The sequence below is a fragment of the Artemia sp. Qi Xiang Cuo genome, chromosome 7, assembly GCF_049724085.1.
Source record: "Artemia sp. Qi Xiang Cuo chromosome 7, ASM4972408v1, whole genome shotgun sequence".
Taxonomy (NCBI): Eukaryota; Metazoa; Arthropoda; class Branchiopoda; order Anostraca; family Artemiidae; genus Artemia; species Artemia sp. Qi Xiang Cuo.
Window position 1 is genome coordinate 26,995,695 of NC_142800.1, and position 16,121 is coordinate 27,011,815.

The following is a 16,121-nucleotide window of genomic DNA, read 5'->3' on the forward strand; positions in this document are numbered from 1 at the left end:
CTCGAGTCCTCCCAAATACGTATATAAGAACACGTTGCACGTTTTCCGACCTGTAATTGTTCTTAGAGTACTTTAGAAGCGGTTTTAAAAACAAATGAATGTCCAAAATAAAACCTGGTAAGTATATACTTCACACAAGGTGTTTTATTTCCAGGAAAGTCGTAAAAAACGGTTTTTGAAGCCAAAGGTAACACAATTATGGCTAGAAAAACAGGTTTAACCACACACTTGCTCGTAGCATACTCAGCTGTGTTGGTCTCAAGCGACTTGGAGCCACAATGAGTTGTTAGTAGCAGTAATACTAGCCACCCCACCCCTACTAAATTAATGTTCCCCATGTAAATCCTCCATTTTATCGGCTGAACTGAATGCCAATCTCTTTGCCATATATGTGCTTACGAAATATTACCTTGAAACTGAAAATATTCTTTATTTAAAGAATCCCCAATCTGCAATATTGCTCCTTCAAAAGATCAATAGAATTGCTGATAATAAGTATCTAAAACTCATCAAAAGACAGCTCCTAAGTCTATAGTAAAGAGGTAATAGTATACATTTCCAGCGTGTTACCAGCTTAGAAAAGTATTAAGCATAGCGAGACGTTAGATCTTCTAGTTGCCAAGGCCACTTCCTTAACCCCAGGCAAAAAAATACTAACAAGTCACAACCAACATATCGCATCTCCTTCCTCTTCAAGAGATCAAAGCTATCCTGCATTTCAGATTGAAATCAGATGGCCTTGTACTTAATAATGTCCTATTCAATTAGAGATGCACCATTCTCCCCTACATCATACTTGCCACTCAGCTGATGAAATCATCCACCGTGTCTTGCTTGGATGCCAGTCCATGTGCGAGAGGACCATTGCCCTCAAACGTCTTTACTCAAGTAAAAAAAACTCTTAGCCGCGTTTTCAGGCTCAGCGGGTTCGAACACGGGTTGTTCTCGTCTAGTTTCAAGTTTCTATTTTTTCGTCTAGTTTCAGCGGGTTCGAAGTTTCAACCACGTGTTTTCCTTGAGAACCCGCACTGTGAAAACGCTTGATGCACTAGACGAGAACAACCCGTATTCGAACCCGCTGAGCCGTGAACAACCCGCCTTCGAAAACGGTTTTTTCTCGTCTAGTGCATCAAGCGTTTTCACAAAGCGGGTTCTCGAGGAAAACACGGGGTTGAAACTTCGAACTCGCTGAAACTAGACGAAAAACTTGAAACTATACGAGAACAACTCGTGTTTGAACCCACTGAGCCTGAAAACGCGGATCTTAATTCGCTCAATACAATTCTGATTTCCTGCCCCCAACCATACCCCTGACGATGATAAAATGATTTTGATATACCCATTTAGACTCCGGCGCCGCGCCGGCGGATCGACCGAACGCCGCCGACGAGAGGCCCGGTCGAACGCCGGCGAAGTGTCGTAACGCCGCCGGCGCGCCACCGCCGGCAGAGGCGGCGGCGTTCGGTCAACTTTAAAGTATTTTTACGGCAATTCTTTATTGCGTCAACTGCAAAGTCGGAGCTTTTCCTTCTCGTGTGGTTTAGTATTTCGATTTTCCTGATGAGAAATCAAGCGGAGCTTGCACTGGCCCCAATTGTTCGGGTAATTTCTCAAAAGTGTATACGTCGCCCCGAAAAAAAATTTGGGTTTTTGGCACCTCAAAACCCAAAGTGTACCTTCTCGTGAGTTACCACCAGTGACTGTCCTTGCCAAATATTACTGTGTATACCATAATTCTTCACTGCTCTCTTGTTCATTAATTTTCGTCTCTTTTGTTACTTTTCATAAAAACCAGACAGATGCAATATGATATTGCAAATATTGCAATATACACAGTTCTTCATATGTTGACAAAAAAAAAGTATCGTCTTTATGAAATGAGTTTAAATCATTTCGAATGCAGTTTCCCAGTCGCTATTTCTTACGTCATTCGTAGTCAATAATTTTATTTTCCAAGTTGAATAGAATTATAGAACGCATTCACTACTATACAGCTTCAGCCTTTTGTTGGATTTTGAAATTGGAAGCCGACAGATCGTTTCTGCAGCTGAATTGTAAGTTTGCAGATTTTTTTTTTTGCTGCTTTTAGATCAGATTTTCTTAATTTTTAATAATCAATTATTGAACACCTGATAGAAAATACAATCTTCTTTCTGGAACCTTTTTATCCCCCCCCCCCAAAAAAAAAAGCCTTCGGTTGAGACAAAATTTAGCTATAGACTAAGCTATGTACAAGGTTGGGGAATTAAATATTTAAACAAATACTACCCAAAAAATGTTATTCATAAATAAATGTCAAAGAATTAAAACTAGAGGAGGGAGATAGGGGCTATCAGCTTTAAATGATAATACCTCATTTTTTATTGAAAACAGAGGTACAAAAAACATACTTATTTTTTTCATTTACATTGAAGACAGAATGAAAGGATATCAAATTCCCTGGGAAACCATTGAAATATTTTGATAGACCCAGGGCCCCCAATTAGGACTTGTTCATTGTCTTGGGTATTTTGCGATTTCTCATAGGCTACTGACCTTTTTTGGCTTTTGTGTGTGCTCCCTTTTAATTCGTTTCTTTGGATCTTATGGAGTACCAAGGCGATTCTATCACTCAATTTTCCAGTAATTTGTTGTGTTTCGAAATAATTTTGACATTTTTGTTGTTGTCTTTCCACCCCTTTACTCATACCCTCATTTTTTTTTTTTCAAGGAACACTAAGCTGTTTAACGTTATTTTGCGTGTTTTTTTGAACCATATAGTGACCTTGTTAATTATTCAGTAAATTATTTTTCTAATGAAAGCTGAGACGGTATCCTATCAAGGTGGTATCCAGAGGGGGGGGGAGGTAGGGAGGTATTATAGAGGGGGGGTAGGTGACGAACTATGATGAACATTTCAACATATTCCTGGAGCTACTTCAGTCTGCATATTATTTCATTTAATTACACTTAAAACGGACGAGCTTTTTCATTTTTTTACCTAAAAAAATAGCTGGCACTTCATTTTTCTTCATAGCGAATAAACTATTAAGTGTTTTTTGTTTCATTGTAATTGAAGTGTTCTCATGTGATCATCAGGTATTTTTCAATTTGTTAAATTTACTCCTTTTAGATACAGTTTATAATTTGACTGATATTAGGTATTTATCAGCGTATAATTTGGAATGAATCCCCAAAAGAAAAAATGAATAATATCCAAAAGAGCAGCCAAAAGCGATAAAAAAGCAGCAGTTCAGCCTCTGCCTACATGACATATATTCTATAAAGAAGCCAAAAAAAAATCTTTAAAATGCATTTTGTTAAATTGTTATTAAAAACCAGTTTTTAATGCAAGAAGGCTTCTTAGGAATCCAAAAGAGCAAAAAAAAACAAACAATCAATATCAAAGTCGCCCATTTCAACTGTTTTAAAGGTGACAAAACAGATATAGGCAAAGGGCATTCTGAAAAAATTAAGCTTTCAAGTTCAAAGTTAAATTCAAAGTTTTTACCCAGATAACTGACGAATTTTTTGATACGGTATTTTGAAGTTTTATATGCAGTAATGCTCGATGAAAAAAACTACTAATTTTGATAATTATTTATGTTAAGAATATATAGCTAATACTTCAACTACTCGTTTTATGCAAGGGTTCTGAAACGCCACAGCCATTTCGTTTCTATCAGATTTCTACTTCTCTTGATGAATAACGAAGAAGATCAGTTTCCAGCCAGTGACTTGTGAATTTTTGAACTCATGAATAGGCTCGAATCTGTTGTAAATTTAAGCTGTAATTTGAGAAAGAGTGATGAAACATTAATGTTTGCGGTCAACATTGATCGCGCCGGCGGCGCGCCGCCGACATCTTACCGGCGGCTCGGCGCGGCGTGCTGTTTTTTACCCCGCCGCCGCCGGTCTTCCCTCATCGGCGCGGCGCCAGGGTCTATACCCATTGCTATGCTAAAAGAGACGTGCATTAATTCATAATCAAGACCCTGTAATGCAGCCAGTTCAATACAGAGGTGAAAAAGCTTGCCCTAGGCTTTTATAAACCTCTAATCTAATGAAGAGGTGCCGCTGGTTTTGAAGCAGAGAAGCGGGTACCATCACGACAAAAATAAAATCGCTAACATCCTAGAAAAAAAAACACTAAATGGGTGAAAAAAAAATCCCTAAAATTATAAATTGCCTTTTATCTCTCTAAAAGTGGTAGAAAGGGTACGGTTTTAATTTATCTTAGAGTAAATTGCCAAGAAAGAAGGCCATACAAGGTATTGAATGAAAAAATCTTGAATGAAAACAAAAGAATATTGTACCTTCTAAGGTACAATGTGCTTGCTTGTGTGCAGAATGTCTCCTAAAGATTAGAATACAAATAATAATTTTATTCTGAACCAAGCGTTTATGTGCTTTTTCCAATTGAATTTCCGTATCATTTGCGAGTTTAGTACAAAATCAAGAATAAAATCGAAAAATCACTAAAAATCTCAAGGCGAATCGAAACCACTAGGCAAGAAAAAGGTGATAAATCCCTAGGAGCGACAACCCTGAACACAATGGCAAGACTAGAGGCACAGATATACAACCAAATGAGGCTTAAAAGAAGACAAGGCGGAATTGGAGGTACGCTCAACGGCAAACTTTCCAAAACACTTACGATCAACATTGTGCAACCACAAAGACCCCACCTAAAGTTTAGTTTCCAGACGCTTTAGCGACAAAAATAAACAAACCCAGGAAGATGACGCATTCACTAGGGAAGATATTATTAAACAAATAGTTGATAACAATTGAAAAAGTGAGATAAATTTATTCTTTTGAAACTTTCAATCTGAATAGTTCTCCACGTGGTTGCTCCACGTGGTTTGAATTTGTAAACGGTTGTCATCAAGTGAAAGTTGTTATATCTCTTCAGAACATCTTTTAAAGTATATGACAACAGCTAAAAATGGACAAAATGATGAATTAATCAAAAATTTCGTGGTAACGAACTGTAAGTAAGGAGCAACCCGGCTGAATAGTAGCCGAAATTGAAAACGGAATTTTAATACCAATATATATCTAAATGATGGAATTTTTATGCTGATTTCGAATATATATACTTCATTAAGTTTAGTCTTACCTATCAACGGTTACGAGCCCGAGAAAATTTTCCTGATTTTCGAAAAAGGGGGAAACAGCCCCTAAAAGTCAAGTGATCTCAATTGAACTCACGCCATCAGATTCAGCGTATCAGAGAACCGTAATGTAGGTTTCAAGCTCCTATCTGGAATTTTGTTGTTTTTTTTTTCAGAAGAAAGGTCACGGATGCGTGTTTGGTTGTTTGTTTTTTCTTTTTTTTTTCCAGGGGTAATCGTACCGACCCAGTGGTCCTAGAATATCGGGAGAGGTCATGTTTAAACGGAAATGTGATGTTTTAGAGCCATTTTTTAGAGACCAAAATATTGGAGGGTAGCAAAACCTCCTCTCTCACCCTTCTTTCCCAAAATCGTCCGATCAAAATTTCTAGATATCTATTTTGTTCATCATAGTTGAAAGGCCCAATAACTATGCCTTTGGGTATAACATCACTCCCCCCCTAAAGCCCCAGGGGAAAGGTCTAAGTTATAGAATTTGCCCATTGTTTGCGCATAGTATTTTTCATTGGAATGTAGGAATACATATTTAGTTGAGGGGGACAAATTTTGTGGTAGGGATTTTCCCACGGGGGAATTTTACATTGATAGGAAGAAGTTTTCAGGGAGTGAAATTGTCAGGGGAAATTATACACAGGGGGAATTTGCAAGAATTCTTATACAAAATTCTTTTATGTCTTGCTTTTTCTTTTTCGTCTCAATTTTACGCTCATAGTGGTTATGAGTAATTGTCTGGGGTAAACCGGAATTGCATTGTCTAGAGGATATCTCCGTGGGGAGGGGGTTTCTCCGTGGAGGTGGGGCCAGATTTACTGGCCTTACTTAAAAAACGATCAGAAATAAAAAGAAAACTATTTTTTTCAACTGGAAGTAAGGAGCAACAATAAAACTTAGAACGAACAGAAATTATTACGTATATAAAAGGGGGCGCCCCTCCTCAACACCTTGCTTTTTACGCTGAAGTTTGAATTTTGTCTCAATTCTTTAATGATGACTCCTGAAACGCAAGGTCCGTTTACTTAGAACAATAAGACGCTTTTTTAAAAGTACTAAACAACTTTAGCGTTAAAGAGCGAGGTGTTGATGAGGGGACAACCGCCTTTATATACGTAATAATTTCTGTTCGTTTTAACTTTTATTGTTGCTCCTCACTTTCGGCTGAAAAAACTTGTTTGTTTTTTTATTTAATTGGTGAAAGGACTGGATTCCTTCTTCTTCAGATAACGAGTCCAAGACGGGACTATTTAAAATAATTATCATTGATTCAAAATTCATTTTTAAACTATATAGTAGCCCTACTCATTTGAACATATTTTTTCCTTCCTGGGAATCCTGTCTGGGAAAATCTAGACATTTTGAATTCTTATTAAATAAACCTAGTTACTGTATTCAATTTTGTGTTTACGTTTTTATTGTTTAACCGAGGAATAAGCCTTTTTTTTAACTTTAAACATTTTAAATGTTAATTCCATTAAATGAAAAAATGCTACGTCTTTAATTGGTAATTAAATAAAAAAAGTCTTTTTAGCTGAAAGTAAGGAATAACATTAAAACTAAAAATAAAGAAAAATAATTTCGTATATGAAGAGGGTCGCCTCCTCCTCAGCATCTCGCTATTTACGCTAAAGTTTTTTAGTACTTTTAAAAAAGCTTCTTATTATTCTAAGCAAACGACACTTGTGTTTCTGGAGTCGTTCTTAAAGAATTGGGACAAAATTCAAAATTTAGCATAAAGAACGAGGTGCTGAGGAGCAGGCAGTCTCCTTCATATAAGTAATCATTTCGGTCCATTTTAAGTTTTAATGTTGCTCCTCACTTTCAGTGGGAAAAAACTTATTTTTTTATTTAATTTCTGATCGTTTTTTAAATAATACCAGAAAATCTGGCCCCACCTCCACTAAGAAATACTCTACCACGAAAATATCCTTTAAAAAATTCAATCCCAGTGAAAATCTACCCAGGATAATTACCCTTAACAAATCCACGCGTAAAATTGAGATGGAAATTAGAAAGGAAGACACATAAAAACTTCTTGCAAATTCCCCCAGTTTATAATTTCCCCTGACGACTCGCCCCTTGGAAACTTCCCTCCGATGGATGTTCCCCGATGAAAAAAAAAACGAGGAAAATTCGCCCCCCCCCACCCGAAAATGTATGCATACTTCCCAATAACAAATACTATGCGTAAACAATAGGCAAATTTTATAACTTAAAGACCTTTCCCCTGGGGTTGTGGGGGGGGGGGGTCAAGTTATATCAAAAGGCCTAGTTATTGGGCCTCAAATCTTTTTGGTCACTTAAAAAGGGCACAAGAACTCTTGATTTCCGTTCGGACGAGTCCTCTCATGATATTTTAGGACCACTGGATCGATACGATCACCCCTGGGGAAAAAAACAACAAAAAACGAAAACAAAAAAGCAACATATAAACACGCATTCGTGATCTTTCTTATTCGTGATTTTATTTTTGTCGTGATGTTTCTGTTGTGATTCTCATTGAGGTTCTATCACTTTTAAAGGGTGTTTCTCTTTTTCAAAACTAAGGCAAATTTTCTCAGGATCGTAGCCGTTAATAGGTAAGACTAAACTTGATGAAACTTAACGAAATGTTTGATATCAATTCGTAACTCCCAGACAATTGCTAATGTGAAAACTGCCATATGACCGACCTTACATAACGGATATCTAACGCGAGTAGTCCTAAATTATACTACACAGTCAGTCAGGAAGTTTCAGGTCCTCAAAAGAGAGTACGTGTTTATGTGACAGTCGTCCGACAGGCTATTCTACTAGTATGAAGGTTATGACCCTTGATATCAGACATCTCAAGGCAGGGTCGTATCCGGGGGGATAGGGGGTTTGAAACCCCCGTCCCCAGAAATATTTGCCCGACTCGTAAAAACGTAACAACAATTAATAGAAACAAATTTTTGATGTTTTTTAAGTTTTTTTGCACCCCCCCCCCAAAAAAAAAATCCAGGATACGACCCTGTCTCTTGGGATACACTAATTGTAGATTGCTCTCTGCTGGAACTGAGGGAACCCTAGACCTAGAGAAAGACGTTTAAATAGCGTTTGGGAGAAAAAATAAAGACAAATTGCGATGAAAAATCTATCCTGGGACGTAAACCCATGGCCCCTTAGGCAGTTGTTTTAGCCACTAGATTGTCATGACAAACCAAATGATCAGCTGATAAATTATATCTGACAAAGCAATCAAGACCGATACCATCCGACAAGGATAGATACCTTGCAATAAATCTTTTGAAATGAAACAAGAAAAATATCACCTGAAATATGTTGTTTTTGGCATTCCAGACCCCGCACCCAAAATTTATTTTAGGTAGGCTATAAAGCCTTGGAAAGAACTATTCTAACAAAAACGGAAACCAATTTCTAGCTAATGTCTAAACCAACCCTTCCCTATAGAACGTCAGGGGCGTAATTTGCTATGGGGCAGGGGAAAATAACCCTCCCAGACCTCGGTTTGCCCCCCCCCCCCCAGGCCCGGTTTGCCCCCCAACTGAAATTTAGTTTCTTCAAAAATCTTATCGAAACTAAGATAAGCCTGCATAATTCAAGCATCCACAGAAACGCGTCAGTTTTCTTTAGTATATCTTTACCTTATTACTACTACTACTACTAACAACTCATCGCAGCACCAAGCCGCCTGAGGCCAACTGCTAGATGTTTTCCTTATTGAGGCTTAAAAACAACTTCTCTTTGCCTAAAAGAAATGTTTGACCCATCCCCTCTAATTTCAAGCTTGATTCGTTTGATTCGCATCTTGGGCTGGAAAGAATTTGAATTCATAGTTATTTTTAAATAATTATTATTCATTCCATATATATTATAGTTTTAGCACAATTGTTATAAAAGGTAGACTGGAAATATGGCAAATATACAAGAACCTATCCTTTCATAAATTTTACATCACTCGAGATTGTAACTTTTGAGTAGGGGTTGATGAGTGAATTCCTCTAAACATGTAGGGGTGATTGTAAAAAACCGGTTTCATATTTAGATTCAGCAACATAAATAGAGTTAAAATCAGTTCTAAAATCCAACCCACTAAAACAACAAATTTTCTGTAGGTCTGTGTTTTTAGCAGATCTGATAAAATCTCACATACGAATTATGGAAAATTTTTACTTCTAATTTTTTCTCTCAGTCTAGCATGTTTTTAAGAAATAAAAAATGGTAAAATTTTAGTTTATGGGCTTTTTGCTATCTTGGAAAGTAGTTTAGTTAGGTGAATGGAACTTTCAGGAAAGAATCCGGGGCCAAAAATATACCCCAGGAAGGTATTGCGAAGCTATTATTCTCATTTCTAGGGCTCAGAACATGGCATGCATGACAGGTCTATTCCTATCTTAATTTTAAAACAAATAGTTAATCCTAATTCTGAGGTCGCAATCTCCTCAAATTTAGTTCTTCAGTGGTTTTAGTTTTTAAAATACAATTCCAGTTATTTCAGTAGAATTTTAAGCCCCATAAAGTGTTTTTTTCTAAATTAGAATAGATTTACAGCTTTTGGGCTTGAGAACCTTGTAAATTGGGCTTGAGCAATTGGGCTTAGAACAATTTTCATGTGCCTCATTTTTAGCAGAGGATATACATTGCAAGGTTCCAATTTCATACCATAGACTATGAAAGGTTATCAAAGGTCAGTGTCCTTTGGAGGGAGAATGAGTGGAGATAGGTGATCCAAACTACCTTCCTCCCCAGGATATCATTAAGGCTCTAGATTCATTCCTGAAAATTTCATTCACCGAACTCAATTACTTTCCAAAATCAACAAAACCCCTATACTAGAATGGTACTTGTTCAGTATCCAGTAAACACGCAAGAAAGACCGCATCGAAATATCAAAGATGCTATATGAAAACAGGTTTTCGCTGCCTAGGGAGGTATTGTTCACTCCGTGACAAAGATTTAAACTTTAGTTTTTTGGAGTTGAGTGGGCAAAAAAAGGTACCTAGGTTAGGCTACGTATTTAATATATGCTATGCTTTACCCCCACCCCCACCGCTAACGTGCAAATATATATGCCCCGAATTTGTTTCTGAACTATTATATTTTTATCATACTGTTTTATTTCATTAGCATTAACCAAAATTCACTTCTCGCGTGTTTACTGGAAACTAAACAAGTACCACTAGAATTTTACCCTGACAATTTATTGAGACTCATATTTCTGATTTCATATTTTCATATTTAGACTCAGCAATACAAATATGGTTAAAATCAGTTCTAAAATCCAACAAACAAACAAAAAATTCTGTATGCTCCTGTCCTCACCAAATCTGATAAGAAACTAGTGTGGGAATTATTGAAACTTTCCACATATAATTTTCGGTCTCAGCCAGGCAAGTGTTTATAAGAAGAAAAGGTAAAATTCTACTTTAGCTACTTTTGGCTATCTTGGAAAGGGGTTAGGTTAGGAAAATGAAACTTTCAGGTAAGGGTCTACAGGCTAAAGTATGTCCTGGGAAGGTATTTTGAAGTACCTACTTCCACTCTTTCTCCTTCTAGAGGGTCCTGAAATTTACTTACATAACAGGTCTATACCTATTGACAATTCGACAAAACTACATTTTACTTTAAATTTGAGTTGTCTGTTTCTTTTTCTCTGGTTTTAGTTCTGAAAATGCAATTTCAGTTCTTTGAGCAGAATTTTAAGACATATAAATAGTTTATTTTCAAAATTTAGGAAATGTATTTGCATATCTTTAAAACCTTATGAATTGGGATTGAGCAAAGTTGTGAAGCTGAAAACAATTTTATTGTACTTCATTTAAGCAGAAGATCTATTTTGCAAGGTTTCACTTCTATACCTCACATATTTTTAAAGGTCATCAAAGGTCAGGACCCTCTAGAGGGAGAAGGAGTGGAGGTGAGTACTTCAAAATATCTTCCCAGGACATACTTTAGCCTGTAGACCCATCCCTGAAAGTTTCATTTTCTTAACCTAACCCCTTTCCAAGATAGTCAAAAGTAACTAAAGTAGAATTTTACCGAAGAAAATTTGCAATTAGCATGCGGATTAGGAAAAAATAAGAAAATCATGCTTTGAACTTACGCGAAAATTTGCAGAGCATGTAATACAGTGGTAAAATGACGTTGGTATTCCTTCAGTGCGAATAATGGCATTGCAATACTGCATTCCGTACTTGATGAGAATGAGACCCAAGCAAGTTTTGAATATGGACAAATATTCAAACTGCAATACCGAAATTGCTTTCTAATTAGCACAAGAAAGCAAAGGTATCATAGATATCTTTCAGCTAGTATCCCCTACACCTGTCTGGTTCAATACAGAAGGAAACGTGGCCTTGATAAAACCGGACAAAGAGATCACAGTGAAATCCAAAGAGACAAGCATTATGGTTTATCAATTTCTAGCAAATTGTCAATACAATCATAGGCACTTCCTACTTTTAACAAATATCCTTATAAAATAACTATTAAACTATTAATTAATAACAATTAAATGACAATAATAATTAACATAAGATAACAATAATTAAAAATAAATTATTAATTAATTAATAAATGGAAATATTTTTGTTAATAAATGAAAATCTTTTTTAAAATGTAGCCTGAATTTTTTTTTCGAGGAGGGGGGGGGGGTGTTAATCAAGATTTTATCCCGGGTGCAAGAGGTCAGAACCGCCACTGTAATGGTCCCATATATAGATAGCCTAACAATATTTTTTCTCTTAATTGAACCTCCTGATACATGATTTTTTTTTGTAAAACGGGTTTGATACAATCTAAAATTGATAGAATTTAGTTTCGTCTGTGATTGATTGTAATATTAGATTAAGGTTTAATGAAATAGTTTTAAAAATGGATACATCACTTACATCACTTGCCTTTTTAAAGCTATTTCCAAATATAATAATCGTTTCTGGGGGCAATTCCATTTTGAGCTCTTAATGAGGCACCAAAAGGTAACTTCTTATTTTGTCTACGGTTTTTACTATAATGTCAAGTTAAGAAGTAATTAAAAATTAGCTTTTAAACCAATCCTTAAACAACTTTTGATGTTTCAGTGCCCTGCTAGCGACAAAAAAAAAAAAAAAAAAAAAAAAAAAAAAAAAAAAAAAAAAAAAAAAGACAACAGCGCTACCCATGCAAAAATGTGATTTTCCTCATTGATGAAGGTGGGGCTGTAAATTTCCTACTTCCGGGTTTTCAACAATGGTGATTTTAATGGTGTGCTTTTTGTTTTGTTGTGATGCCATTTTTGTCGGGCTTCAGGCTCTTTTTAAAAACTCTGACAATTTTTTCAAAATAATATTTTACTACAGATTGATCAAAATAAAAATTACCATTCCTGGACCAGATGCAAATGACGATTTTTTCTCACTAGACAGTTTTATCCGAAACGTATTTTAAAGTTTTGGTTACTATTGGCTGTTTTTAGCTTCTATACGGACTTAAGAAAGAACTTGCCGCAGAAGCAATTATTATATTTGGCATAAGAGATGTATATTATATAAAAGATGTATTATTGTATTATTATATATACATATAAATTATTCTATATAAATTATTATAAAAAAGGCATAAGAGATGTATTCACTTTTTCCTAGCTAAATTATATGAAGACATAAATTTGCCGAGACCATGATGTCCCTCCCAACTTTTTTCTTACAGTTACAAAGACCAAAAATTGGCTTTAATTCTTACCATCCTTTAAACTGGTTACAAGCCAAAATAGAGTGCAATACATTGAACAAAGACTTGATAGAGACTGAACTTGTTTGCCCTTGGATTTAATGTTACGGAGGGGTGCTGCATTATTGCTTGGTTTCGCGTCTTGGTTGATAAGATAGACTCGTTCTAGGAAAACCGAAACATACGATCACGTTTACATGTTGTTAGGTATCCAAATAAATATTGAATTATAATTAAACTATTTGTTTGAATGGTTTGACAGAAGGAGTCAAAGGATACAGGACACTAATTAGATGGGAAGCTTCGGTGCTCTTGTATACGCTTAGTAGAAATTAAAAACAATTTTAGTAAAATTCTTGTTTAGCTACTTTTTGCTTCCTGGGAAACAGGATAGGTTAGGAAAATAAAACTTTCAGTAATGAATCCAGGGCCGAAAACATACCCCAAGAAGGTATTATTAAGCTACTATGTTAACCTTCTTCTGACTTGTAAGTCCTAGAAATTGGCCTACTTGACAGGTCTATTGGAATTTTGACAAAACAACATTATACCTTCATTTTCAGATTTCAGTTTCTTTTTCTCTGGTTTTATTTTTGAAAATGCAATTCTTGTTATTTAAATACGATTTTAAGCCTTATCAATGGGTTTTTCTAAATTTAGGCAATATAGTTGCAGATCTTTAAAACCTCATAAATTAGGATTGAGCAAAGTTTTGAAGCTGAAAATACTTTTCTTGCATTTCATTTAAGCAGAAAATAAATTTTGCAAGGTTTTACTTCTATGACAAAACTATTTTTAAAGGTCATTAAAGATCAACTCCCTCAGGAGGGAGGAGGAGTAGCTAATGTAGGTACTTCAAAATACCTTCCCAGGAAATACTTTGGTACTTTCCCATTATATGGGCACTTCTAAAAAGTCAAATTTGGTTAATGCTAATGAAATAAAACAAAGTGGGATGAAAATATAATAGTTTACAAACAAATTTGTGATATACATTTGCACATTAGGGGGAGGGGGTAAAGCTTTGTATATATTAAATACGTAACCTAACCTAGGTACCTTTTTCTCCCCCTAAACCCCGAAAAACAACAGTTTAAATATTGTAAATTCAATCACGCTCTTCGATCAATTTAGATAACCATTACCCACTTTACGAGTCTCCATCACTGCATTCATTCGACTGTCTATAGCCGAGGTGGCCATATAATGGGAAAGTACTAATACTTTTTTCTATAGATTCATCCCTGAAAGTTTCATTTTCCTAACTTATCCCCTTTCCAAGCTAGTGAGAAGTAGGTAAACTAGAATTTTACCACCATTTTTGCCGCTCACAGTGTCAGGCACGTATGCAGGATTTTTCTTCCAGAAGAGAGGGGTAACAATGATAAAACAAATTTGAAGGTACCGTTGCATTAGCTGGTACCCACGCGATATATTATATAGGGAAGATGCTTAAGAAACTAGTCAAACGGGTTTCTTTCAATAGGGAATTGGATCGCAAACCGTGGTTTGTCATTGCGTTTACAATATTTAAACTTTTGTTTTTTGAGGTTTAGGGGGGAAAAAGGTACCTAGGTTAGGTTAGGTTACGTATTTAATATATGCTCTGCTTTGCCCCCCCCCACCCCCCTAATGTGCAAATATATAGCCCAAATTTGCTTCTGAACTATTAAATTTTCATCATATTTTGCTTGATTTCATAAGCGTTAACCAAACTTCACTTCTCGCATGGGTACCAGCTAATGCAACAGTACCAATTTGAATCTTTTCCGTTATACCTATACTACTATTTAAAATGTACTTTTTATTCGTTAATGGGTATTACGTTGAAACAAGAGTGACGTTTGGTAAAATGCATGGGAAATATGAAATTTGGGCTATATATTCGTACGTTTGGGGGAACTGGGTAATGCAAAGTGAAGTGCTTTTAGAGTTGATAGAAGTATTTAAAAAATTTTTAATTATCGAAAATCAAGAAATTACAGAGAAAAATTGTAAAAGTTTTGAGTTTTCAGCAAAAGAGCTTGAGGACTCCCTTATCAAACAGTTCATGGCAACGAACTGTAAGTAAGGAGCGACCCGGCTCAAAAGTAACCAAAACTCTTAAAAAAAGAATTTTGATACCAATAGATACATCAAAAGAATCATATTTTTAAGTTGATTTCAAATACATAAGTGTCATCAAGTTTAGTCTTACCCATCCAAAGCTACGCGCCTGAGAAATGTTGCCTTATTTTCGAAAAAAGGGGGATACACCCCCTAAAAGTCATAGAATCTTAATGAAAATACACCATCAGATTCCGCGTATCAGAGAACCCCAATGTAGATGTTCCAAGCTCCCATCTGCAAAAATGTGGAATTTTGTATTTTTTGCCAGAATAAAGATCACGGATGCGTGTTTATTTGTTTTTTTTTTCAGGGGTGATCGTATCGACCCAGTGGTCTTAGAATATTGGGAGAGGGCTCATTCAAACGAAAATTAAAAGTTCTAGTGCCCTTTTTAAGTGACCAAACAATGGAGGGCAACTAGGCCCCCTCCCACGTTCATTTTTTCCCAAAGTCACCCGATCAAAATTTTGAGGTAGCTATTTTGCTCAGCGTGGTCGAAAAATATAATAACTATGTCTTTGAGGAGCGACATTAAAACTTAAAACGAACAGAAATTATTCCATATATGAACGGGGCTGTCCCCTCCTCAACGCCTCGCTCTTTACGCTAAAGTTTGACTCTTTCTCGCAACTCTATTTTTTAAACAACAAAAAACTTTAGCGTAAAGAGCGAGGCGTTGAGGAGGGGACAGCCCCTTTCATATACGGATTAATTTCCGTTCGTTTTGAGTTTTAATGTTCCTCCTTACTTTCAGTTAAAAAAAAACTTTTTTTTATTTAATTTGCATACGCGCTCGACATAACTATGTTATAAAATATTAGCCTAGTTGTGCAAAGATAACAAGTAATCAAACTGAAGCCAAAAAAAAACATTTCGGGAGGGGTTCAACTCAAACCCCCCTACCCCCCTCTGGGTACGGCCTTAGTGAGGATCATTAGGATTCTTGAAGTGTCTAGGTAGGGCATGGCCCTAAATTGGTTGGGAACCAATGGTCTAAATACAATGGTCTATATACAACTTATATAGACCATGGTTTATATAAAATAATGGTCTAAAACAATAAAACAATGGTGTATAATTAAACCAATGGTCTAAATACAACTTATTTAATTTACCGTGGAAACATGTCAAAGTAGCGGTACTCTTAAATAGACGATACTTACATTGATACCTACAACTTTATTATTAACTTACTAAATCTTACTATTTTAT

General features: G+C 35.8%; 1 protein-coding gene across 2 annotated transcripts in view; it reads right to left on the minus strand.

The window, feature by feature from the left end:
• The window catches only part of Tis11 (Tis11 zinc finger protein), a 114,526-nt gene that overhangs the window by 79,837 nt on the left and 18,568 nt on the right, over window positions 1-16,121 (minus strand). The window contains exon 1 of one of the 2 annotated variants that reach the window (XM_089092150.1): window positions 12,813-12,835. The exons of the other annotated variant lie outside the window; for it this stretch is intronic. Within the exon in view, the coding sequence (XP_088948276.1) occupies window positions 12,813-12,815 (3 nt within the window). The 5' untranslated portion in view covers window positions 12,816-12,835. Of the gene's footprint in view, window positions 1-12,812; window positions 12,836-16,121 lie in introns of those variants that run through there. 2 annotated transcript variants of the gene reach the window in all.